At 42.2% G+C, this 27265-nt stretch overlaps 1 protein-coding gene across 1 annotated transcript in view; it reads right to left on the reverse strand.

Moving 5' to 3' along the window:
* Nucleotides 1–27265, reverse strand: part of LOC114666980 (neuroendocrine protein 7B2) — a 68713-nt gene that overhangs the window by 27220 nt on the left and 14228 nt on the right. The window contains exon 3 of the mRNA XM_028822037.2: nucleotides 13589–13738. Coding sequence (XP_028677870.1) covers nucleotides 13589–13738 — 150 coding nt within the window. The remainder of the gene's footprint in view (nucleotides 1–13588; nucleotides 13739–27265) is intronic.

Raw genomic sequence — 27265 nt, forward strand, 5'->3', positions numbered from 1 at the left:
AAACCACTGTCATCAGTGTCCAAATAAATAAAGTGCATTGTTATTCTTCAATAAATAAATAAATAAATAATCTGATAAAATCCAGTACTCAACTGGGATAAAAATTCAAATGGATTAGTACATCTAAAAAAAACATTCAAAATCAAGAATGAAATCTCTGAGTTTGCCGTTTCATTCTGTCCAGTGAGCGTCAATGCTTCACTCTCTCTTGCCTTCTCCACTCACCCATCAGGTCTTCTGAGTGCAGTCAACCCTCAACCCTCACGTTGGTGTTCATCCCAGCCACCTCAGCCCGGCTCTGCTGTCCCACCACCATCCCTCGGCGTACATGGAACAGCCCTCAAAGCCATCGGCCACTCCTGCTCATCACAGGATCCACCGGACTGCCATGCCTCCCGCTCAAACTCTCGATCCTACCCTCTCTTTTCTTCAGCTTGGCCCTCTTGATTTTCCTCCCTCATATATTTCTTTTCTCATTCTTTCTCCTTCCAGTTCTTTTTTATCTGTCGACTGATCTGCTCCAACCCTTTATACTCTGAGAGTGCAGGCGCTCTGTTTAAAGACTTGCAGATCGTCGTGTTTGCATGTAAATATGCAGTCAGCCAGTCTCCCCTCGCAGCTAAGTGCACCAATACCCACCGAGCCCGAGCCACACTGTTTTTATTTTTAAAAAACCCTAACGCTCTTTACCACAGTAGGTTACAACATTAGAGGATACACCCCCTTCCCTGGCGATGGCGAACAAACATGGTGGCAATAGTTAAAATGTGAGATGGCATCAGAACAATCCAGAAGATGATACAACTAGAAAAGTAAACAGCAAAATGAAAAATAAAAGTTAGAAATGGATTTGGATGACTCCAAAAACTCATAAAATGAGTGTAAGATTATCCAAAACAATTACAATAAACACTTAAAAATATTAGTAATCACCTAAAAGTAGCAACATGGTGACTTCTAGTCATGGAGTGTGTCAGGTGTGCCGACTGCAGTGGCCGATCTCATTTCCAAACCGTGTCAGTTTAAGTGACAGAAAACCGCTGAACGTGCCCCATTGGGCAATTGTGTGCTGACCTTCCAGCACAGTCACGCTCCCGCTTTGTCTGCTAGCGCCATATGAAGGATGAACAGCTGCGGTGAGCTCAGCCGCAGTTCTGGTCCTTTGTTTCCTTTTTCCATTTTGCTGTGGTATGTAAAACATGAGATATCAGACAGACAGGCCTTTCAGTCTGGGGTCCAAAACTCCCACGTTCCTTATCAGCCATCTCTGCAATATAAGAATTGTACGTCCAGATGAGCATTCATTAGTTATCAGCTGTCAGCTCTACAATTGAAGACAAAATCAAACTTGTTTGAGGGGGGAGTCGCAGGGCATATCAGATTACATGACTGCCCCTTGAAGACAACGCACCGCCAAGTGCACCCGACTCGCTATGAATATGTAAATGGTGGCTACGACTGAAAATTGGTAGAAAAATCACGTAAGACGAGACGGCCTTTAGTGTTGCTACCACAACTCTCAACAGAATAAGCACAGTGAAGATGACGACAACAACGATGATGATGATGATGTTGAACACTCCCTACATAGTTTTGCTGTCCCATCCCGCAAATCCTAGATTTACTGGTGCTTCTAAATGTTCCTGTGATGTAGCCAGGATGGTCTCTTGATACGTTGTGAATGGATGTATTCTGACCGTGCTGAAGTAGATTAGTTACCGGTGAAGTCCGACTAGAAGTTGTCATATTTCATACAATTTACAATTGTGTGCAAAATGGCATGAAATAACTGAAACATAATGTTACTGTAACTGAGATCACTTTGTCAGAAAACTTACTTGAATTAGACTAGAAGCCAAAACAACAGCGGTACTCCCCAAAGATTTAGACACGGTGGACACCTTACATCACTGGAAAACTGTGAATGTCATTTATGGGATGTGGCTGATTTTCAGTGTCAATATTTAAATGCTTAGACAGAAAAGAACGGTGTGAGAATGAACAGAAGTTTGTGGCAAATATTAAAGAAAGATGATGCAGAACAACATCCACTTCATGTTATCCGAGGACTCCCATTCTAAGGGCAGCTAATATAAACATATGTGAAATATTTTTACTTTTATTTGCATTCAGGCAATTCAGGAATTGCAGCTTTTTTTTTTTTAATAATGAAACGCTTGAAGAATTCTAAGTTCAAAGTCACTGAACACATCAGACCTCCTGGATTTTTTATTGTCATGTGCAATAATCCAGTGGCTACCACGTCTCCAAAGAGGTCTGAGGGGATCGGATCTCCCTGACACATGAAGACTTCACTCTTGGACATGACCCAATTGCCCTCCCTGGCTGATATTGATGTGTATAAAAGATTAATGCCATCCTGTCTGACGGCATCCTCATCCCACTCTCACTCCCACCAAGCTGCATGGCTTCAGGGGCAATGACAAGCTGCCAAGCCGAGTGGGCAGAGTGCACTTTCTGCTCTTGACTGGTGATATACTGTATTTGAAGCTGTAACAGTGAATGTCATTTTTCAGATTTGGGGCTCATTTTAGAAATACTTTGGACCCCCTAAATGTCCTGAGGTGCCTGCATCAGGGACAGATTAAGGAGGTTCTCTCTCAAGGGCTTGGAATATACTCGGTAACTTCACTTCTAAGTTATTAAGTGTGCTTGCTGTTTACAAGTTCAAAACACTGGGCTCACATATGAATATAATTCATGTGAAATTAGACAAAAAAGCAAAATAACGCTCAATACAAACCAACACGAAAATATCAAGCAAAAGGTCCAAAAGCACAACGATCAGCACAAAAACACATGTGTGATCTATCTATCTATCTATCTATCTATCTATCTATCTATCTATCTATCTATCTATCTATCTATCTATCTATCTATCTATCTATCTATCTATCTATCTATCTATCTATTATATAGTGCCTTTCATATCTATCTATCTATCTATCTATCTATCTATCTATCTATCTATCTATCTATCTATCTATCTATCTATCTATTATATAGTGCCTTTCATATCTATCTATCTATCTATCTATCTATCTATCTATCTATCTATCTATCTATCTATCTATTATATAGTGCCTTTCATATCTATCTATCTATCTATCTATCTATCTATCTATCTATCTATCTATCTATCTGTTATATAGTGCCTTTCTATCTATCTATCTATCTATCTATCTATCTATCTATCTATCTATCTATCTATCTATTATATATAGTGCCTTTCATATCTATCTATCTATCTATCTATCTATCTATCTATCTATCTATCTATCTATCTATCTATCTATCTATCTATTATATAGTGCCTTTCATATCTATCTATCTATCTATCTATCTATCTATCTATCTATCTATCTATCTATCTATCTATCTATTATATAGTGCCTTTCATATCTATCTATCTATCTATCTATCTTTTATATAGTGCCTTTCATATCTATCTATCTATCTATCTATCTATCTATCTATCTATCTATCTATCTATCTATCTATCTATCTATCTATCATATAGTGCCTTTCATATCTATCTATCTATCTATCTATCTATCTATCTATCTATCTATCTATCTATCTGTTATATAGTGCCTTTCTATCTATCTATCTATCTATCTATCTATCTATCTATCTATCTATCTATCTATCTATCTATCTATTATATAGTGCCTTTCATATCTATCTATCTATCTATCTATCTATCTATCTATCTATCTATCTATCTATCTATTATAGTGCCTTTCATATCTATCTATCTATCTATCTATCTATCTATCTATCTATCTATCTATCTATCTATCTATCTATCTATCTATCTATCTATTATATAGTGCCTTTCATATCTATCTATCTATCTATCTATCTATCTATCTATCTATCTATCTATCTATCTATCTATCTATCTATCTATCTATCTATCTGTTATATAGTGCCTTTCTATCTATCTATCTATCTATCTATCTATCTATCTATCTATCTATCTATCTATCTATCTATCTATCTATCTATCTATTATAGTGCCTTTCATATCTATCTATCTATCTATCTATCTATCTATCTATCTATCTATCTATCTATCTATCTATCTATCTATCTATCTATCTATCTATCTATCTATCTATCTATCTATCTACGCAGTGTAATGAGAAGTTGCTAGCCTGGCATGGCAGTACCAGGGTCAATGGCGGCTGTAGTTTATGTGTAGACCGGGCAGCAGACAGGTCTGGCTAAACTGTGTTAAAAATAATGAAGCCACACAGGTAACAAGAGAGCTTGTCCAAGTGCCATTGTGGCCAGACAGCCGCCAGTAGACAGCCTGCTGTTCTGACTCAAGGAGAGCTCCAGAAGTAGATTGTTGTCTGGAGGCACTGAAGTAAGAAAGAGGCTGTGCTGCATAGGCGGCTGGTAACACAGAAAGCCCACTTGGTACAGGCTGTGGTCCCTTGCACTATTATAAGAAACGAGAAAGGTGAGGGACACCAGTGATCCCTGGCCTTCTAAGTGTGTATGTGGGCTCAGGAGCACAGGGAGAACTTGGTTTGCTATATTGAGCTGACTTTTTGGGGTATCCCCATCCCCAGACAAGGTCACTGGCAATGTTCCTGAAGGAACGTTTACACTCCAAAGCTGAACAGATGCAGATGGCTACAGACTCGTTCATTTCTATTTAAAGTACAATGGTGCGTGTCTGGCACTGAGTTGATACAGAATTCCTCCATGCATGCACACTGGCCTTTTCTTCACACGTGTCCATGTTTTGTTGTCTAGCGCATGTGCAGTTGATGACCACAGACGTGCACAGGACTGGACAGACCTAAAAACCTGAAGGCATGTGGTCACAGATGTGGTCACAGTGTTACTGCTGGTAAAATTTCCAACAGTTGACATTTGTGGGCACACAAGTAAGACTGAGCCTTGAAGACACCTCAGGATGGACTTTAAAGCCACCACTTGGCCAATTGTCCAATGAGCTAATGGCAAGGAGGTGGAGATACCACGTGGGTAGACAGGGTCTTAAACCTTTATAGCTTGGCTCACTAAAGCAGCCAGGGTTTACTTTCACTATATTTATTTATTATGTTAAAGTGTCTTTTAACTCGTCCCTCCCTTGTATTATGCTCGTCTCATACATGCTGTAGGCCACTCGTAGTTCTGTGTCACAGTTGCACCAATTCAAAACACTGAAGACTTTAAGGCATCTTGTTTGGGTTTGCTTCTGGTGATGACATAAACCCGCCAAGGTCCAGGATGACTTGGTCAAGTGGCAGCAATGGCAAGTGCGCTTCAAGAAAATTTAAAGGAAAAGTAACAGAGTGGCACCAAGTAAGAGCCATTCATTCATAATGACTGGGACAGTAAGAAGAGACCCAGCGGTGGCTCTCATCACTCGTGGGTCTTCAGCTTGAGGCCGATGGGTAGCTCACTGCATTGGCCAGCCAGGAATAAAATAAATGTATATGAGACATAACCCTGCCAAAATAGTGTATGATGATTATATTATTAATGCATTTTTATATTGTAATTTACATTAGATAGATAGATAGATAGATATGTCATCAATATAAGTGGGCTGCTTTTAACATTCGTTGACAATTTTTATACAGTAAAGGTAGCATGGTGGTACAGTGCCACCCATCTTGTGTTCAAATCTAATTGTCTCTCTGGATTTTCTGCCTTTTTCTCTTTTCACTCCAGCTTTGATCCAGCAACCCAAAACTTAGAAAATATGGCAGTGCAGGATTGTGAGGGCTGTAATGGATTAGTGACCCATCCAGGGGTCCCTGCCCAGTACACCCAGGACAGGCTACTACCACCTGCTCAAAGCCGGCTAGATGACAGTGACACAGTGACAGTGAAATGGCCCCCAATCCAAGGCTGTCTTTGGCGTTCCACCCAGTCCTGTCACAATAAGCAGCAGCTCCCAGTATCCCCAACCTGGAGGTTTCAAGGTAAGATCCATGTTTTGAGTAGGCCCAAACTCCCGACTTTCTAAGACATCTAACTTCTCTGTTTCTGTTGATGGTACGCTTGTCAAACCTGCTCCTGTTGTCAGAAATCTTGACGTTTTATTTGATTCTTCACTTAACTTTGAGCTACACTTTGGGTCTCTGTCCAAAATTTCATTCTATCATCTCCGTAACATTACTCGACTGTGTCTATTGTTGTCCTTTAATGATGCTCAAACTCTGGTTCATTGTTTTATAATGTCTCGTATTGATTACTGTTATTCCGTCTTCATCAGCCTCCCTGCAAAATCTATACAAAGGCTACAGTACATTTAGAAGTCCTCACCCACACAAAGCGTTCTGCTCACATCTCCCCAATTTCACTGGTTACCATGTCCATCAAGGATTACATTCAAGATTCTGCTTCTCACCTTCAAAGCCCTACATGACCTTGCACCCCTCTACCTCACTCAGCTCCTAGCTCCGTACACTCCTTGTCGCTTTCTCAGGTCTCGCCGTAATCTCCACGCACCAGACTCTCCACCACGGGAGGGCAGGTCCTTCAGCCTCTCAACTCCGGAACTCTCTTCCTCAGTCTCTCTGAGATTGCTCCTCTTTCTCCACCTTTAAATCTCAACTCAAAACTTTCCTCTTTGATTAATTTTTGTCTTCTGTGTGATTTTTTTTCCCAACTATATGTAAAGCGACCTTTGGGTTTGTGAAAGGCACTCTATAAATGCAAATTATTTATTATTATTATTTCTACTCACTAATTACAGCACTGGAAAAAGGTGACCCCCTGATATGCACTCTGTAGATCTGACAATACATATAGGCCTACATCTAAATGGGTCAGAAGATCAGTGGAGTCTACACGTGGGACCCGAGTACAAAACGGTAAATAGCCAAGCGAAAGTCAGTTGTAGAAGTGTACACAGACTGGGTTAATCTCTTCTGGTTGCACAGCCTACACATGTTTGTCACCCCTTGCAGCTCGCTCTTCTCCCTGCTTCTTCACCCCTCAGCCTCCCCTAGAACCTTCACTTTGTCCTGAGGTCACCTCCTCGGTCTGTCCCCTCTCCAAATGGTCACACTCCTCTACTTCTCGGCCCCTAAGCTGTTGGCTCTGCTGCCTTCAGAGTGCCCAGCAATGTTTTGTGTCTTCTGAGTTCACACAAGGAGTTCTGCAAGGTTCTGTCCTCAGCCCTCAGTTCCTCTGCATCTAAATACTTCTCCTTGGTCATATTATTTGTAACTTTGGACTGGGTTATCATTTTTATTCAGATGATATATTTTAGTATTAAAAGTAAAAGTTCCTCAGAGTTTGCTCAGGTCCTTACATTAATTTCGGTGAAAGTAATACCTAGATGGAACATGTGCAATTAAACAGACGTCATGCTAATTAGCACTAAACCTCAGCTTAAGAACACAAGCTCCTTCTCAATCACTCTTGGTGAGGATGTCATCAGACCTTCTTCTACTAGAAGTCCTGGTGTCATTTTTGATTCTCCCCTTCCTTATTCTACTCACATGAATCCAATTACGAAACTTTCTTACTTCCAACTCCATAACATATCCCTTGTTCGCTCATTCCTCTCCTTTTCTAAGGCTTGGAAACATGTTCATGCTTTTGTTCCATCCTGCATCTATAACTGTAACTCCCTATTGGCAGGAGTTCCCTCTAATCTAATCTTAATCACAGCTCCAGGTGATTCAAAATTCTCCTTCAAGAGTCCTTACACAGACCTGCAGCAGTCAGCACATAACAGCCATCCTGCTCCACCTTCACTGTCTCCCTGTGTCCTACTGGACTGAATATAAAATTCTGTTACTTACTTCTAAAGCTTGAAATGGCTTTGTACCACACCAGATCAATAACATCCTCCACCACTCTGCTCCTGTCTGTCCATTAAGGCCCAGCAATTCTGGTAATCCTTTGTTTCCCCAAACTGACCTGTTCTCTAAGGATGACAGAGCCTTCAGCTCTATAGCACCCAGACTTTGGAACAGCCTACCTAAATTGTTGAGATCGGCCGACTCTTTAAAAAAAACAACTTCAAACTTATCAGGAAGGCCTTGAACTTACCCCGATATTCTGACCCTTCTTCCTGTTCACCCACTTTGTCCAGATGCTCAGGGTAATTTGTGTTTGTATCACAAGCTCTGTTATTTCCTCAGGCTTTCCTTGTAGTTTCTGTACTTTTTATTATATTCTAACTTATTATCTCTTGCCTTCCTTCAACACTTTTTATATCCTGCATTTACTGTATCTTTATTTAGTGTTTCATGAGGATATCATTTGTATCCATTGTTCCTTATGCCCTGTAGCTCTTTCCGAATTTGTGTGAAATGCTTTGAGCATGACAAAGGTGCTATGTTACTATGATTATTATTATGTATCGTCAGATTTCATAATACATTTAATTACGTGTGTTTTTATTTAATTTTGTCTCAAATATTCCTCCATACCCTAAGCTCCTTCAGCCTTCATACCACTTTACGTCTACCCTGAACTCACATGTGCACCACATACATGAAATAACGGCTCGGGCCTCTGCTTCTTCTCCACCCATCGGGGTTTGTCTTCACCCCTTCGAGACTCCTTGGCACCTCTCCTCCCTTCTGGACACCATTCCACAAAGCACCTGCTCCACCTGTTTGTCAACTTCATGTCTTTCCCAGGTTTGCAAATGGCTTCTGCCTGACACAGATTTACTAAGTTAGAGAACATCTCAAGCTACGTCTAAGCGCACACAATAGCTGTTCTTGGAAAGCCAGTCTTATTGTGAAAGAGTACAGTGCAATAAACTGAAAATATTCAGAAAATGCCAATAAATGTTTAAAGCCTGCTTTGTGGACAACAATGGAGAAAAGCAATATAATTACCACATCATTTGCCAAAGCAGTTTGAAGACTTTGAGTTAGAGCAAAATGTGGCAAAGAAATGACATCTCATGACAAACCACATTTCGCATTCTTTATGGCTTTTCCGGCGAGCATTTCTTTCCATCCCTGGACGCTGGTCCTTCAAGAACAAGCAGATTAATAAACTCTCCACATGCCCAGAAAGTCAAAATCACAAACCCTTTTCCAAGAAACGCTGAACTCTTCTGGCAAACAAAATGCAATGTACGCTCAAAAATCCAATCTCAGCCTCAAAAAATAAAAAAAATGAAAAAAAAATGTAAAAAACAAATCTTGAACTTTAGAATTGAGGAAGAGGGAAAAAAACTCAACATACAAAAAAGGCTATACAGAATGGAACCAAATGACTCCAAACATTCTGGGAAAGTACAGAGGAGCAACGCCAAAGAGACGTCAGGCAGTTATTGATGCAATCAGTGGCTGCGCTAAATATTAGTGTTAAAGACACTTTCAGACCTCGCTGTGTTTGGAGTTTTTGGATTAGTTTCCTGACAGATGACTTCGCCAACCTTAATAATTAATTCCTCGATGAAATAAAGAATTTCTTGAGTTTGAAGTGTAATAAATGGCAAATACTGAGGCCCTCTAATAAATCTAAACTCTGCTTTTCAAGGTAATCAGGGGACTGGACGTGTACTGTATATGTACTCTGTTTTAGGTTCCAGTTTTAGTTAATAAAGCCGCGTGATATGCATAACTCATACTTGAGGCCTGGATCTGGAAATGTTGTTGCCTTTTGCCAGTAAAAATGAGTGAAACTGAGTAAACTCGACAGAAAGAAATCATAAGAAAAATCTGGTACCAAGAGTGCCACCCAACAATGCGCTCTCTGCATTTTAAAAGCTAAAAACCTCCATTGACTGGTCCATTTAGGGTCCCAGCTAATCATATTAGTCAAAACGCCAGACACGGCGCAGGAAGGGACATCCTACCAGTATACTACAACCTGTCAAATTCCAAGGGCAAACCAGGAATACACCCGGGATAGCACGTCCCAGCAACCAACACTGCTGTATTAACAGCACAAATAAGTAAAATGCTTACCTCAGTAATTTAATTTACAGAAATATTCAGCTTTGCCTTCTAAGTGTATCGTTCAATCTTTCCAGCAATGCAATTTCTTATCTAGGAAAAATATGGCTTTCTGTCATATGGTGTGACGATGCGGGTTCTGCTCCATGCTCCCATCCAGCTTCTGGGAGCTCTCGAACCTGACACTGTCGGTAATGTCACCGATGAGCTGGACAGTGAGGCACAACAATGAAGCAAGGGGGTGGTTCAAAAAGTGCAAAGTGCTTTTATTTAAAAAAATCAACAAAATCAAAGCAGTGTTCAAAGAAATAAGTGCAGTGTCTCTCAAAGGTCATTAAATAAATAATCCAATAAAAACGAGTGAACTGGTGGAGGTTAAAACACAATAGAAAAAAAAATCCTTTAAAACAACGAGGTTAAAAACAATGGCTGGAGGCAGTCTTTTTAAAACTAAAGACAGGTGAGTTCTTCTACTGGCGGCTCCCCTGCTTCTCCCATTCGGGCCCCACAACAGGGGAGTCGCCTAGCAGTAAAATGCAGCTCCATCATTTCTAGTCCTGGCTATGTCGGGCTCCAGCCGGAGCGAGAATTGGGTTCCTTCCCTAGCGGCCAGGGCGCTCACACTGGGGCTCAACACACCCAAAGCCTGCACGACTCCGCTTCCTTCAGCAGCCAGTCGAGTCCACTACCGGTCACTCCAGCTCCTCCAAACTGCTCAGCTGGAGCGGAGTGACCGCTTCAATCAGCCCCCTTTGAGAGTGAGAGTCGGCCAAACACTCCGCCGGGGCTCTCCTACCAGCTGCATTACCATCCAACCTGCTCTCGCTCTCTCCTTCCTGCCACCTTCTTCCCCATTAACCTCCGTTCCTTCTCTCTCTTCTCTCTCTTTTTTCCTCTTCTGTTCTTTCTTTCCTCCACTTGACCGCCTCTCACTTCTATTATATGCTCCGGGGACGTGGATCAGGTGTGGCAATCAGCAGCTCCCAGCAACAATTACAGATGCAGACGACTCCTCCCCATGCACTAAAGTGAGGACCGTCCGCATCACGAATCACCCGGGAACCGCTCCAGCTGCACCACCACGCCCTCTCTTTAAGCCACGAGTATGGTGATGACCTTTGATCTGAGCTGTGGACCTGCTATACCACATATGGATGCTGCAAGCCTGTTTCCTGCTGAGGAGGTGGACCAATTGGCCCTGCAGTGTCCTCTGCTTCCTTTGTGTGTGTGTGCAACTTGAACTTTCCAGTTTAGTGATCGAGATTGAAGGTATTAAAATGAGAACCACCCGTAGAATGTATGGCTCATGGGTGACACTTTGGATTTCACAAATTTTGAATCTTGCACGTATATTCCCAAGCCGCATATAGCTTTAATCTACGCATCTCTACGGAGTCTCTGTCTGCTATGATATCTTTCTGTCATTTTAACTTTTGCATCACTACATGACATAACAAGCAGCAAATAAAGTTTAGATAAGCATTGTGACATACACAACATGTTAAAACAGTGCAGCTATTTTGTAACTGATCAGCAAACCCCTGCTCACACGGTCCTTGATGCTCCAGACAGACGTACAGTTTGCAGTTCAAGTTGCAGTTTGCCTGCGGCTGGCCTTACCACCTTGAACCCAGGACATCGCTAGCCAAAGACCAAGATGGAGTAGTGCAATGAGGACACACAACAAGCAAAGTAGGTGGTTCAGTGTGAACAGTGCAGGTTCATTCCTCAACAGGCAGCTACCAATAAATAAAAGCAGTGCAAATCTTCTTCAATAAATAAATAATCCAATAAATAAGCCATAAAAAGAAGTGCTCATAGTGGGAATTAAAATCAGCCAGTAAATAAATAAATAGATCCACCCATCAGGTCTCCGCAGTGCAGCACAGCACAGATGATAGCAAGCTTGATCCTCCATCAGTCGGCTTTCGCCCAAGACACCTCAGCCAGAAACTTCTGGGTTCCTAAACTATAGAAAGGTAACCAGACAAGACCTCTATCTAGTAGACAATTGTGCCCCCACACTCCAGAACCATCCTTGAGCCCTAAAAGGCCAGATCTACCAAGGAGGTCCTCCCTGCACTCTTAGAGGGACATCAGTTGCTGTTTGGAACTACACTATGTGGCCAAAAATATGTGGACACCCCATCAAAAGAGTGAGTTCATTGTTAACAGGTTCATCAAATCAAACACATGGCTCTGATATCTCCATTGGCAGTAGCATGGGTCGTACAGAGAAGCTCAGGGACTTTAAATGTGTCATAGGATGCCACAAGTCAGTAAGTGAAGTTGCTACTGTGCCAGATCTGCCCTGGTCTACTGCAACTGCCATTATTGTGAATTAGAAATGTTGAGGAGCAACAACAGCTCAGCCAACAGTGGTAGACCACACAAACTTAGAGAGCGGGGCCACCAAGCACACAGTATAAAAATGGACAGTCGTCTGTGGTGCCACTCATAATAGAGGTCCATACTACCTCTGAAAGCATCATCAGCACAAGAGCTGTGCGTCAGGATCATCTTGAAATGGCTGTCCATGGCCGAACAGCTGCACACAGGCCTAAGGTCACTGAGTGTAATGCCAAGTGTTGGCTGAAGGGGTGTAAAGCACACCATCACTGGGCTCTGGAGCAGTGGAGACGTGTAGTCAAGAGTGATGAATCCTGCTTCACTATTTGGCAGTCTGGTGGACCAGTCTGTGCTTGGTGGATGCCAGGAGAACACTAAATTCTGGAGTACTTAGTGCCTACTGTAAAGTTGGTGGAGGAGGGATAATGGTGGGGTTTGGGCTCAATGCCTTGGTTCCAGCGAAGAACCCTGTTAATGCTACAACATACAAAGACATTTTAGACAACTGTGAGCTTCCCCCTTTGTGGCCATAGTTTGGGAAAGACTGTGTCCATGTGAGCAAAGCTAGGTCCATAAAGACATGGAGGAACTTGAATGGTCTGCATAGAGCCCTGACCTCAAACCTACTGAGCACCTTTGAGATGATTTTTAACAGCCGGGTCTTCTCCTCCAGCATCAGTACCTGACCTCACACATGCTGTTTTGGCTGAGTGAGAAAACAATTCTATAGACACCAGAATCTTGGGGAAAGAGGAGTGTAGGCTGCTATAGGGGGACCAACTCCATATTAACACTCAAGCTCATATACAGTAGGTGTGATTGTCAGGTGTTCACAAACCTTTGGCCATGTAGTGTGTGTGACTTCTAGCAGCCACCTCTAGGGTTCTCTCCTTGGACTTGCATGCTCACATCCATTAGTACCCGTCTTTGCTGCTCTTCTGGGGCATTCAGCACACTCAAAGGACATTCTGCCCAACATTGCTTACAGCCATTGCCACTCTCTAAAAGGGAGTGTAAGGACCTACCCTGGTCCTGTATGGAGAAATTAAGGGCACAGGATTGACAAGCTTGTTTGGATGAATGGCCTTTTCTCATTGAAATTGTTCTGATGTTCTAATGAACCTTTTTGAAGTGGATGAGCTGAAGGAATAACCCTTATACTGGGCCATTCTTTCTTTCCTGTAATACCCACAAACCCCATTATGGGATTATTCCCTTAATATTTACACTTGTATTCAATAAGTATTGAAAATTATTTCTGGGATATCTCAATTAATTAGTTCTAACCAGAGAAAAAAAAATTGAAACACTACCTGTTTTTCCCAAGGGACACGGATTGGGTGGATTCGGGTAGCCCTGATCTTCACTGAAGTCTTTGGGAATGTTATCACCAGTCAGCTCCGCCACAATGTTCGGAATATTTCCATAAGGGCCTAAGTGCTGAAGGCCTTCGTGAGCACCTCCTAGTGGAACAAAACAAAGAAAGCACACGACTTCAGAAAAATTTCCGATAAAAGACAAAGCCTGTGAGATTGGCCATGCGTGAGCAACGTCTGATTGAGATTGCCTTCTGATGTATTAAAATGGAGACCAAAGCCATTCAAAATGTCTAGATCTCATTTGGTGGCTTTCTGATAAGAAATGCTTGGGCAAACTGCCACTAGGCTTAGGCCCTGTCCACATTACTAAGTTTCTCTTTAAAATCACAAACATTTGTCTCCATTTTTGCTTTTCGTCCACAGTTCCCTTTAGCTTGCAAACTTCTGAAAGTATCCAAGCCAATATTGTGTTTCGCGGAAGGGTGTAAGGTAAGATTTCTGGTATATACTGACTCCGTCGCGCTACTGATTGGTTTACACTTATTATGTTGCTCTTCCTTGATTGGATTCTTCTTGTTAAAAATTTTATTTCCTTGACTGATCACCCTTCACGGAGGAAAAACATGGTGCTTTCCATGGTGCTTGTTTTGCTTACCTGTATACATCAAAATTGCATTTTGCACGATTTTTAGAAACTCATGCTGCATGTCTGACAGGAATGATTTTGATCATGCGATCGCAACCACTTTCATACTGCACGTGAAACGATGGTCAAGTGAAATTCAGGCCAACTCAGAAAACCAATCGATGTCTGCAAATCATGCCAAAATTGCGCAGTGAATGCCCAGTTTCAGAATACCAATGCTACATGCACGCCTAGTGTGAGCTGATGATTACGCCATGCGCCTTTTCTGTCATTTTAGTATGGATGATAATACAATACTTCCATAAAATTGTTGATTGTTTTCATTTAAAATTTTTAAAGGAAAACATAATAGAGTAGACATAGCCTGAGTACGACCGTCACTATTGAGTGTGTGGGTATAGCAGCTTTGTTAATTTTCCTTTGGCGTAATACATTTTACTCCATTGGATATGCTTACCCTTTGTCTCCTTGCTGCTTGAGGATAATGTTCCATTCCAGTAATCAAATAAAAATTTTTAAGCAACACACATGCAGGTGATATTTCTCTTGCTGGACCTGACTTACTGCAAAATCTAGAATTTACTGAGCATCAGCCAATTAATAATTACATCCCCAAATCAGAAAAAGTCGGGACAGTAAGGAAAATGCAAATGAAAAAAAAAACCTCAGTGATTCTTAAATTTACTTTGACTTTTATTTCATTGCAGACAGTATGAACCCACGATATTTCATGCTTTGTCTGGTCAACTTCATTTCATTTGTTAACATACATCCTTTCCTGCATTTCAGGCCTGCATTGACCACTTTGTAATGTGGCCATTCCTTCTCACAACACTTAAAAGATGTTTAGGCACTGAGGATACCAAGCAATGAAGCATTTCAGGTGTTACTTTGTACTGTTCTCCCTGCAAACACATCTTAGGGTGTGCAATGGTACAGGGTCATCATCGTCGCAATTTTCGTTTCAAAATTCTCCACACATGCTCTACTGGGGACAGGTCAGGACTGCAGGCAGTCAGGTCCAGTACCCAGACCTCTCTTCTTCCACAGTCATGCCTTCGTAATGTGTGCAGAATTTGGTTTTGTATTGTCTTGTTGAAAAATGCATGGACATCCCTGGAAAAGATGTCGTCTTGATGGCAGCATATGTTGCTCTAAAATCTCAGTGTACTTTTCTGCATTAATGCTGCCATCACAGAAGTATAAATTACCTTTGCCAAGGGGACTGACACAACCCCATACCATGAAAGACCCTGGCTTTTGCACTTGGTGCTGATAACAGTCTGGAAAGTCCTTTTCACCTTTGGTCTGGAGCACACAGTGTCCATTTCTTCCAAAAAAGATCTGGAGTACTGATTCATCTGACTACAATACAGATGCCTCTGGGCCCAGAGTTCTCGTGCAGGGGCTTAACTGTGAAGCATTTCGGAGTGTGTGTCACACGCTAACCCCTGTAGAGAGATGGAGAGCACAGAGCAACTTCTGAATAGCGGCAAGGCAGACTCAAGTGGATTTCAATGGGGTAAGCAGCTTAGTCAAGGACTTTTTTTGAAGATGATCCCAACTTTGACAAAGCTCTCCCCTCATTAAAGGTCACTTCTTTCCATGTGCACACGCTTTGTAAACTTTCCCAGTTGTTTATATATATTTCCTTATGAGACATTGCTCTCCAGCCAAGTGGGTGTTTGATTCTAATAGGTTTAGAGCCTGTTTAGGTAAACATGCAGTTTCTGTCTAACGAGCTGGTGGGACACAATCCATCTAAATTGCCAGACACAAGACCTCTTCTCAACTTTTATTTTTTTCTTTTTATGATCAAAAACAAGGAAGTGAGCAAAGTGCAAACCAGGTCATGGTATGCAGCCAAAATATAAACAGTGTCAAGGAAAAAAAAGAGCTGTTAATAGTAAAAGTAAAAACAAAAACTGAAGGGTGTCACGAGGTGCTAAGGTTATTTGGCCAGCAATTAGTTTCATAAATCCTGTAAAGGACTGCAGTTGTCTCTCACATTCAGAATAGGTGAAAATTAAAATGCGTTGATAGGATTAATACTTGCAAGGTACTGTGTTTTTTTCCCATTGACCAGGGGCCTCATGTATAAACGGTGCGTACTCCCGTTTCCATGCTCAAATCGTGATGTATAAAACTTAAACTTGGCGTAAAACCACACACAGTTTCACACTAGCTCAATCCCTGGCATATGCAAGTTCTCCACTCGGTTTTGCAAACTGGCAGCACCCAGCGTCAAAGCAGTGCTTTTGTTCCAGTGTGGTTTCCCTTTCTTTTTTAGATCCATATCCCTGACTCGGCTTTATCATATATACTGAAATTAACTGCATATTGTTTATTAGTTTAAGGCATCTGATTGAAATTAACCTGTAACAATATAATGGTCCACGGAATGGCCAAACTATTCCAAATACCGTAGCTGCTTTAGTGTTGTTACTCTCACTGCACCACTCAGAGTATTTATATCACTATATCTTAGTGTGGAATCACAGCTCAACAGCAGCTGATCGGAAAGAGAATTATCGGTATACAGCATCAAGCACACGCTGCCTCAGCCATGCATACAGTCTATTTGAACTGCGGTCATACAGCAAACGCTTCAGAGCCTTTCCTGTACGGACCTCACAGTTCAGAAACAGTTTCATCCCAAGAACTATAAATGCACTCAATCAGTCCATCAAGTGTTCCTTATAGAACTGTTTGTACTTATAAGTACAATCACTTCCATGTAAACTTGCAATACAGTTATAATATTGCACAACCTGCGCCACTTTATAAAGCACATATTTACATATGATGATTATATCATTTTTAAGATGAAATGCAGCAAAATATGTCTTTTACATTATACAGATTAAATTTTAACTTCATTTAAATAATCTATATTGTTAATAATTAAACATGTGAGGACACAGTGTCGCAGCACTAGCAAGGAGCTGGCGCTCCATTCACAGATTGTTCCTGCCTCGTGCTGTATTCTTGCTGAGGCTTGAGCAACACTGGAAGGATAGATGGATAGAATAATTAAACATGTACTACGAAGATATTTCAATGTTCATTAAAAGTTTTGAAGAATCGGCGTTCTCAGCTTACAGATGGCTTAATGTCTATTACAGAGCTGATTGTGTGGCGATTGGGTATTTGGAGAAAGAAAAGTAAGGACGGGAATTGGGGGTTAGTATGTTTGAAAGAGACAGTACTTCTACAATAAAGTATTTCATCGAAGGTCGCGCACGGCGCAGCAAGCATCTTGCATGAGGCAGGAACAATCTCTGGACAAGGCGCCAGCTTGTCACTATCACTGCGCCACCGTGTTCCCATAATTAATAACATGCTTTAATTCCTATCATCATGAAAATGATACCAAGTACACATTTCAGTATTTAAATTATTCAGAGAGCTGTAATATCATGAATGTAATGAATTCTGTGTCCTGTCGGAGGAAGAGAAAGCCCGCTTAAGAAGAATGTAGTGATTCACACACATAGAGCACATAGAAGAACAAATACAAAACAAAGCATTTAACGTGCTACTTTAATTACGATGGGATTTGAGAAACTAGTAAATTAAATGATTTTAAGATGAAGTTTATGATGTTCTACTTTAATGACAAAATAAACTATGTGGTTAAGTGGAAATTTCGAGATTAAAGTTGACATTTCACGCTTTTTTCCCACTGTGTGTCTTTTTTTCCTCTGTTCCCTAATAAGCTTTCATATGACACTCAGACGGTGGGCAGCGACTTTCCTTTTCCTGGCGACTTTGATATCTGACAACTTCTTTTTTATTTTGGCCACTGCGTGACTTTATGGAATTGTGCTTTCCAGTTTCTCCAACACTCTGTCACTCGATCAACTTCCTTTTCTTGTTTATACCACTGTTTAAACCAACAAATAGTATGTTTTTCCTTGCCTCCACTTGGTATTCGCTGAAATTCTTCCATTTCCCCCGTGCTTTTGCCTTTGTCTTTTCACAGAACGCTGACCTTAAGGGATAGTTATATTGATTTGCATATTCAAAGAGGCGTAATTCTGGGAGGAGTTTGGGAGTGGCAGCAGGCATGTGTGTTACTTTTCATGCTGACCAGGATTTATGGAGCCGTAGAACGTGGAAGTTGGCATTCGCACAGATTTATGCATCTGGATTTTGTTGTGCGTATGCACATTTCCGCTTTTGTCCGTACGTCATGTTTTAGTGTGAATTCTATGCATGACATTCTGCATGAGGCCCCAGGACTTTTCCACTTTTTGCACCAAACCCTGACTCTTCATCTTGCAGTTGGTGAGCCCACAAGATGGCTACTTATCGTAGTTTCAGGCTGAACTCATCTGTGTTATGTGGGTTGCCTGACCATCAAGCACTTGCCGGTGAATGCCACCAGGAGAAAGTCCCAGTAACTCTATCCTACATAGGGTACACTGTTTTTTAATTTGTACCATCATGAGGGTTGTTGTGAATCGTTCTTTGTCTGACCTTTCAGCCCCAGCCTGTTCACCAAAGCCAAGCCCTGAGCATCTCCAAGGTGCACAGGCCCCACCATTACGTGGTGCTTCCCTGTGGGTGTCAGGCTCCCTCAAGGCTGTGTGTCGTTAACATTAGCTGAGGATGCCCATTTGGGGGGGGTTACGGGTAACAGATAGTGTTGTCCTCTTGGCCTCATCTGACTGTGACTTTTGGCACATGCTTGAGTGGTATACTACTGAGATGAGGATCAGCACCTCCAAGTCTGAGGTCATGGTTCTCTCTCTTGAAAAGACTGGGTTGCTCTCTTCAGGTTGAGGGGGAATAACATTTTTTTATGGAGGAATTCAAGTATCTTGGGATTTGGTTCACAAGTGATGGAAAAGTGAAACGTGAGATCGATAAGCTGATTGGAGCGGCAACAGCTGTTCTGTGGTGGATGAAGTGGGAGCCGAGTCTAAAGACAAGACTCTCAGCTTATTCCTGTCCTCACCTGTGGCCATGAGCTGTGGGTGATGAGATGTGGATGAGATTATGAGTTCAATTGCAAAAATGAGGTTTCTTCACAGGGTGGCTGTGCTGACACTCTATGACAGGGTGAGAAGCTCAGCGATTCAGAAGACCCTCAAAATAGAGTCATTGAGGTGTCATGGGCATGTTGTTTGGATGGCCCCAGGTGGGCGGCTCCTCCTAGAGCTACTCCGAGCACATCTCACTGGTGAAGACCCTGTGGCAGACCCAAGACATGATGGAGGGATTAGATGTCTCAGCTGGCTTGGGAATGCCTAGGAAGAGTTGGAATCTGTAGCTGGGGACAGGGAAGTCTGGGCTGACCTGCTTGGCCTGCTGCCACTGTGACCCTCACCAGAAAAAGTGTTTTTGAAGATGAGAGAAGTTGCATAGAGGTATGAATTAAGGCTAACTGCTAACAAGCTTTATTTTCCATATCTCATTTCTGTAGAGAGTGATTTCCTAATATACAAGCATACTGCAATTGTAGTGGAGTGACTCAGTGGTGGGGATTGGTCCGGCTTGGCTTCACCATCACTGCTGTCTTTATCTCGAATGCACAGATGTGTGAAAGTTCAACCCAAACAGACACTCCTCTGGACAGGTGATGCAAAGGCAACTAGAAAGAGGAGCATATTCAAGAAAGCACATCTCCTCAACTACTGCAGTGTGATGGCCCGCAAGATGGGAAAGATACCGAAATCAAGCAAGACAGCAACCAAGTACAAAGCTTTGGTCAGTCACTGGCCATTTGGAGTTTCAGACTTCGAGGAGAACACACAGCTGACAATCCATGCATTTACAATTCATAGCATAAAATGTTACCGTTGTACCGTCATGTCTTTAATGACTCATTTATTTTCTAGCAAGTGATGGCATCAAATGTATGCATTCCCTTCATAGAATGGATGACTGAATGAATAAAAAATGAATTATTGAATGAAATAACAAATAACAATGAAAAATCCCTAAAAAAGACCCGAGATGAGCTACTAGTGTGAATGCAGGACTTTGAGGTAAGATTGACGGAGCTGCATCCCTTCAGTGTGGGATTAGGATTAGTTATTCGACAGGACACAGTGAAAGGTGGTCGAGGTAATGTCATAAAACCTTACAAGGTGAATCAGTGTAGATACAAGGGCGCCTTTAATGTGCCGACAGACTACTGAGTCTGGAGCTGGGAGGGATACGGGCAGAGTGAGGTGGATGCAGGAAGATGGCTACGTACTGCACTCAAATACAGGGCGTTTATTTTTATGTCCTTGGACACAGTTTGGAAATGAGTTGACTATTCAACAGCCCCTTCTTTCCATTTTTGTTTTTTTCCAAACTACAGGAGGGGAAATAATAGCATGTGCTGGTCAGTGTGGCCCCCTGGTGGCCAAGCAGTTGAACTGTAAATCATTAAGTTCATTCTCCTGCACTACTGACCCAGAGTTGCCGGGACTGTCATTTTACAGATTGGTAAGCAGTTATCCTTTACATGGAGTTCACTACAAAATGGCATGACATGAAGTGAATGTGATGGTTGCATTTGTTTTGTGACTGGCCTGGTTAACGTGTGTTAGACATGAGTTTGCGATACAGAAAGGTGATAACGTCTTACAGATCCTTTAGGACAGTAGTTGTCATTCAGCCTTAACCTTGTGAATATAATGGTAATAGTCATCATTATAACTGCAATAAACAACGATGATTGTGATGCTCTAATTAGATGTACAGCTACATTTAAGTGCACTGTGATAATATTGGGACCCTGGGAAATGGCGGCTCTGCCAAAGTAACTCTACATGCACTCTGGCGGCAGGGGAGGTATCACATTGTGTCCACACAGGTCCTCAGAGTTTGATCGGCACCTCGAGTGAGACGCGGCAGAGACTGCAGAACTGCTGAAATTAGAGCCGGGCAGCACAAGTGCTGGGAGATACCTCAGAGAAGCAAGACACGCACGTAAATGTCGAAGCCGAAGGGAGCCAGGATTGAGAAGAAAAGAAAGGGCACCATTTTCTTTGTGTGGCTCTCCCTCACCAGCCAGGCAGGTTTGCTAGCCTTGTCTTTGGTAGGTGCCCATCTTTCCAGTCTCTGCTTTACCAGTTCTGCATACTGCTTGGTTTTTCAGTGGGAGGGCATCTTATTGTGAAGGCAACTCTATTAAACATGAATAATATTTTTTCTTATCATTTATGTCTTTTAAAATGATTATTTATTTAAGGAAAAAAAACCAAAGCCTTTTTATTTAATTGGCATAAGAAGCTTTTCCTATCAAAAACTGACGGTAAAGTAGACCAGCCGTATTGCCTTAACTGTTAACTGATTAACTCTGTACCTTTATACAGTGGTGTGAAAAACTATTTGCCCCCTTCCTGATTTCTTATTCTTTTGCATGTTTGTCACACAAAATGTTTCTGATCATCAAACACATTTAACCATTAGTCAAATATAACACAAGTAAACACAAAATGCAGTTTTTAAATGATGGTTTTTATTATTTAGGGAGAAAAAAAATCCAAACCTACATGGCCCTGTGTGAAAAAGTAATTGCCCCCTTGTTAAAAAATAACCTAACTGTGGTGTATCACAACTGAGTTCAATTTCCGTAGCCACCCCCAGGCCTGATTACTGCCACACCTGTTTCAATCAAGAAATCACTTAAATAGGAGCTGCCTGACACAGAGAAGTAGACCAAAAGCACCTCAAAAGCTAGACATCATGCCAAGATCCAAAGAAATTCAGGAACAAATGAGAACAGAAGTAATTGAGATCTATCAGTCTGGTAAAGGTTATAAAGCCATTTCTAAAGCTTTGGGACTCCAGCGAACCACAGTGAGAACCATTATCCACAAATGGCAAAAACATGGAACAGTGGTGAACCTTCCCAGGAGTGGCCGGCCGACCAAAATTACCCCAAGAGCGCAGAGACGACTCATCCGAGAGGTCACAAAAGACCCCAGGACAACGTCTAGAGAACTGCAGGCCTCACTTGCCTCAATTAAGGTCAGTGTTCATGACTCTACCATAAGAAAGAGACTGGGAAAAAACGGCCTGCATGGCAGATGTCCAAGACGCAAACCACTGTTAAGCAAAAAGAACATTAGGGCTCGTCTCAATTTTGCTAAGAAACATCTCAATGATTGCCAAGACTTTTGGGAAAATACCTTGTGGACCGATGAGACAAAAGTTGAACTTTTTGGAAGGCAAATGTCCCGTTACATCTGGCGTAAAAGGAACACAGCATTTCAGAAAAAGAACATCATACCAACAGTAAAATATGGTGGTGGTAGTGTGATGGTCTGGGGTTGTTTTGCTGCTTCAGGACCTGGAAGGCTTGCTGTGATAGATGGAACCATGAATTCTACTGTCTACCAAAAAATCCTGAAGGAGAATGTCCGGCCATCTGTTCGTCAACTCAAGCTGAAGCGATCTTGGGTGCTGCAACAGGACAATGACCCAAAACACACCAGCAAATCCACCTCTGAATGACTGAAGAAAAACAAAATGAAGACTTTGGAGTGGCCTAGTCAAAGTCCTGACCTGAATCCAATTGAGATGCTATGGCATGACCTTAAAAAGGCGGTTCATGCTAGAAAACCCTCAAATAAAGCTGAATTACAACAATTTTGCAAAGATGAGTGGGCCAAAATTCCTCCAGAGCGCTGTAAAAGACTCATTGCAAGTTATCGCAAACGCTTGATTGCAGATATTGCTGCTAAGGGTGGCCCAACCAGTTATTAGGTTCAGGGGGCAATTACTTTTTCACACAGGGCCATGTAGGTTTGGATTTTTTTTTTCTCCCTAAATAATAAAAACCACCATTTACAAACTGCATTTTGTGTTTACTTGTGTTATATTTGACTAATGGTTAAATGTGTTTGATGATCAGAAACATTTTGTGTGACAAACATGCAAAAGAATAAGAAATCAGGAAGGGGGCAAATAGTTTTTCACACCACTGTACATTCATTTATTCATTCAAGACTGGATTGTGCGGGCAACAGTCTTAGCGGTGAGGACCAGACGTCTCTTTCCCCAGCCACACTTGTCATCTCATGCTGTGGGATCCCATGGCCATCTGGGGGATGTAATCTTCCCAGCAAGCTCTGGGTTCTCTCCAGGGTCTCCTCCTAGCTGGTCATGCCTGTAAAACTTCCAAGGGTGGCATCCGTATCAGATGCCCAAACCACCTCAACTGGCTCCTCTCAATGCCCATGGATCAGTGGTTCTATTCCGAGGCCCTCCTGGATGTTGGCACTCCTCACCCAGTCTCTAAGGGATAGATAGATAGATAGATAGATAGATAGATAGATAGATAGATAGATAGATAGATAGATAGATAGATAGATAGATAGATAGATAGATAGATAGATAGATAGATACTTTATTAATCCCAAGGGGAAATTCACAATTCACATTGTATCCACAATCTCGTCCTTTCAGTGAATACCCAACACTCTTGATAATAAATGAGGGTACTGACGTAGAGCGACTGATAATCTGAGAACTATGCCCTCTGACGTAGCTCCTTCTTCACCATTATGGATCGGTATACCGACTGCACCACTGCGCTCGCTGCCCTGATCCGTCTGTTGATCTCACCATCCCTTTCATGTCAGAGGACCACCTTCCAGGTTTATCAGAGGCAAGCCCTACCACCCCAATGCAAGAGGGGGTGCAGTCGCTAACATTCTTGACTCTTCTGTCATCCAAAAGCAGTGAGAAGACGTTCACTGTGGCCAGCTGACTCTGCCTCTAGGATTATAAAAGAACGGGTGTCCACGAGAATGGCGTCTCAGATCGGACCCTCATTGTGAGTAGTACAGAACTCCCGAAGATGACTCGATTGACTTCTGTTACAAGAAGACTAGTTAGTCTGACACAATTTCTCACTGTTTATACGCCATTGAGTGTTCTTTTTGTTTATCGTTATTATCCTGGATTAAAAGTGGTGACCTGGCTGACATTCCAACACTTTCTAGATGAGATGAGTGACCTTCCAAATGTCCACACCGCACACTTGTGAACAAGACTCCAAGGTGTCTAAGCTCCTCCACTTGAGACAGTAACTCCCCTCTGTGTACATTATCTATTCATTTATTCAGTTATTTATTTATTCATTTTTTTGCTCCCTTTTTGGACAGCAGTTGCCAGTACTTCAGTCTGCCATTCACACACAGTTAACTTATGTTGCTATACGTCCCTTCACGTTATGTTGGTTTAGAGATGTTGAGAATATGCATGCCATATGTTTTTAGAAATTAGTTATTACTTAGAGATCAAAAATATGTGCAAGGTTTAGAAGGGCACTATATAGAATTGAGTCATTCTGTACGTTATTCAAGGGAAGGTCAAAAACACTGGAGCCGGACCCACTAAGAGAACCTTCAGGAAATCACACTGGTTTTATTTTCTCAGCATAATCCCCAGTAACACAAATGCACTTGTTCACAAAGCTTTTCTGTGCCAGTCAGATAAAACACGCTGTCTCTTCTGTGGCTGAGTTGAGGTCTTCATCATTGGCACGGTGGCATGGTGTGCTCCACGGAGGTGGCCCTTCAGTCTGGAGAATAGTTGGTAGTCACACCAGGTGGGGATGTTGTGCTGAAGCAGAAGAGGATGTTCAATGACTTTCCTTGCACCCTTTTCCTTAATTGATTGTGCCAAATGCCAAAGCAAATCATTTTATTACTGACCAGTTATGTGGGCTTTTGGAGGCCTATGAACAATATGGACTACACCCTTAATGTCATAATTCATTTTGCACGTGATCTTGTCAGCACAGTGTCACAGGTGGCTGGGTGTGGTCGGCATTCGGCTGCCTATAAAAGGGTCCACCTCCCGACAATCAAGGCTGGAGTCGGGTGAGGAGGTGGACAAGGAGAGGCCTGAAGAGTGTGAGAAGGAAAGAGAGCTGGCGTAGAGAGAGGCCAGGACTGTTGAGAGACTGTGGGGGGTGATTGGTGGCGGTGCACATAGTGACTTGTAAATAATATAGTGTGAATAAACGTGTGGTGATGGCTACAACCGTGTCCTCCTGTCTGTGTCCGGGCTGTACCCTTTCACAACAGGCTTAGACGTACAGACCGTTTTAGTGTTAGAGGATCCCCAGGCTTCTTCCATTGTCTTGTTCATGGTGATCTGCCCCAGTTTCATCACCAGTAACACTTCTTAAAATGGGATATGGTGAGGTTTCATTTCAGGAGTCAACATTCTGGGCATCCAACATGTTTATCTGTTTATGCAGAGGTGTGGTGACTAATAACTAATTACTATGGTGTCTGTTATCACACAGATCATTTCTTTTTTGATTCTCCATTACAATTCCCTCTACAGTGGAAACATTGTCATCTGTCGTCTGTGTCGAGGCTGGCCTAACCTTGGGCCTTCTTCAGGAAACGTTGTGCCACTGTGGAATTCTGCAGGTCAGTGTCATGTCATATCATTATCTAACTCGCTTAATTCAGACCAGGGTCGTTGTGCTGAAGCCCATCCCGGCTAGCAAAGGGTGAAAGGCAGGAACAAACCCTGGACAAGGGGCCAGTCCATCGTAGGGTGAACACACACACACACACTCCCCACTAGGGCCAATTTAGCATCACCAATTCACATAACTTGCATGTCTTTGGGCAGAGGAGGGAAGTCAGAGGACCAGGAGGAAACCCACACAGGCACAATGAGAACATGCAAACTCCACACAAGAAGGACCCGGCACACTGACATAAGTCCCCTTACTGTGAGGCAGCAGCGCAATAAGGCACACAACTCAGTATTTCTTTGTTAATTATTTACCTGAGGAGTAAACTATGAAAAATAACCGGAGGTTAAATAAAATCAACCAAATGCTGATCAAAAATCAAAGAGGATGAATCAGAAAAAAGGATCAGAAACAACCTAGAACAACCTTTTCTCCACAAACTGGGATAGTGAACGGCCAAATTGAGAAGAACTTTATACATTTAAACCTGGAAGTGTAAACATGCAACCTCTGGGTCAACACAAAAACAATATAGCAGTTGTCAAACGTCCCAAAATGGCATTAAATTGAAAAACTTTATGGAAATATGTGACATGGAAGGAAGAGTTGTGCGGAGTGTTGTGCCATTGGAACTTTATGGAGGACCCCCCCCACCCCCCAGTTCCTTCAATGTTGTGCATGGTGTGGCCCACCAGGGAAGTAGCTATGAAGAGTGATAACGGTGTGAAGTCCGGTGCTCCATCTTCACTCTCCAAGGTCCAAACTACTAAGCCATTTGTAAGATGGCACCAGTGCTTGTGGTCAACCAATCAATTCATTGCACCCCAGCAACAGTTTGTGGTTGAACAAAAAGTACATATCAGAAACTGTCTCCCAGGATCTACACATGGCCCAAGGTTCCTGAGTTTCTAAAATGGTCCTGGTTCCTGAATAAAGTTCCTGCAAGGCGGACGGTAACTTTTGTATGTTCGCTGTTATGACATGCATTAAATCTAAATCTGTAACAGAGCTGCAAAGAAGATTTTGCATAAAGTTTAACATGTCACATAAGGAAGAACTGCACTATTTTAAAGCTTCAATAAATGGCCTTCAACTGGTAGTGTGAAGGAGGTGTTTGTTAGACCACTGAGAAGATGGAAAACACCGGAAAATATGAACATGGTGAGACATCACTAGACATTCAGCACAGTGTCAGAGGAAAACATTTCAAACTGGACTGTTCTCCAGATTATTTGGGTAAATGTATTTATTTGATCACCCATGTAAAAACAAAAGCCACGATAATCCGTCACTTGATTAAGCGTCAGTCTCCGTTAACCATCAGGGCAAAAAAATGAGGCACTCCAGCGCCTGCCTGTCACTGTATTACTACTGCAGTACGGTGCGCTGCGAGCTCTGCACGTTGGACCAACTCTCCCTTGCGTAGCGTGTAGTGTTCCACCCCAGCATCACGTGTCAGGCCACATTTTCAAATCACAGTGTCAGTTACCTACCTTCAGTTTTAATAGCGTTTCATAGCTTTTCTCTTTTGCTATAATTAATCTACTATACATTGTTATGGCCAATAAATATATGT

This window comes from Erpetoichthys calabaricus, chromosome 16 (genome assembly GCF_900747795.2).
Source record: "Erpetoichthys calabaricus chromosome 16, fErpCal1.3, whole genome shotgun sequence".
In the NCBI taxonomy this organism is placed as follows: Eukaryota; Metazoa; Chordata; class Cladistia; order Polypteriformes; family Polypteridae; genus Erpetoichthys; species Erpetoichthys calabaricus.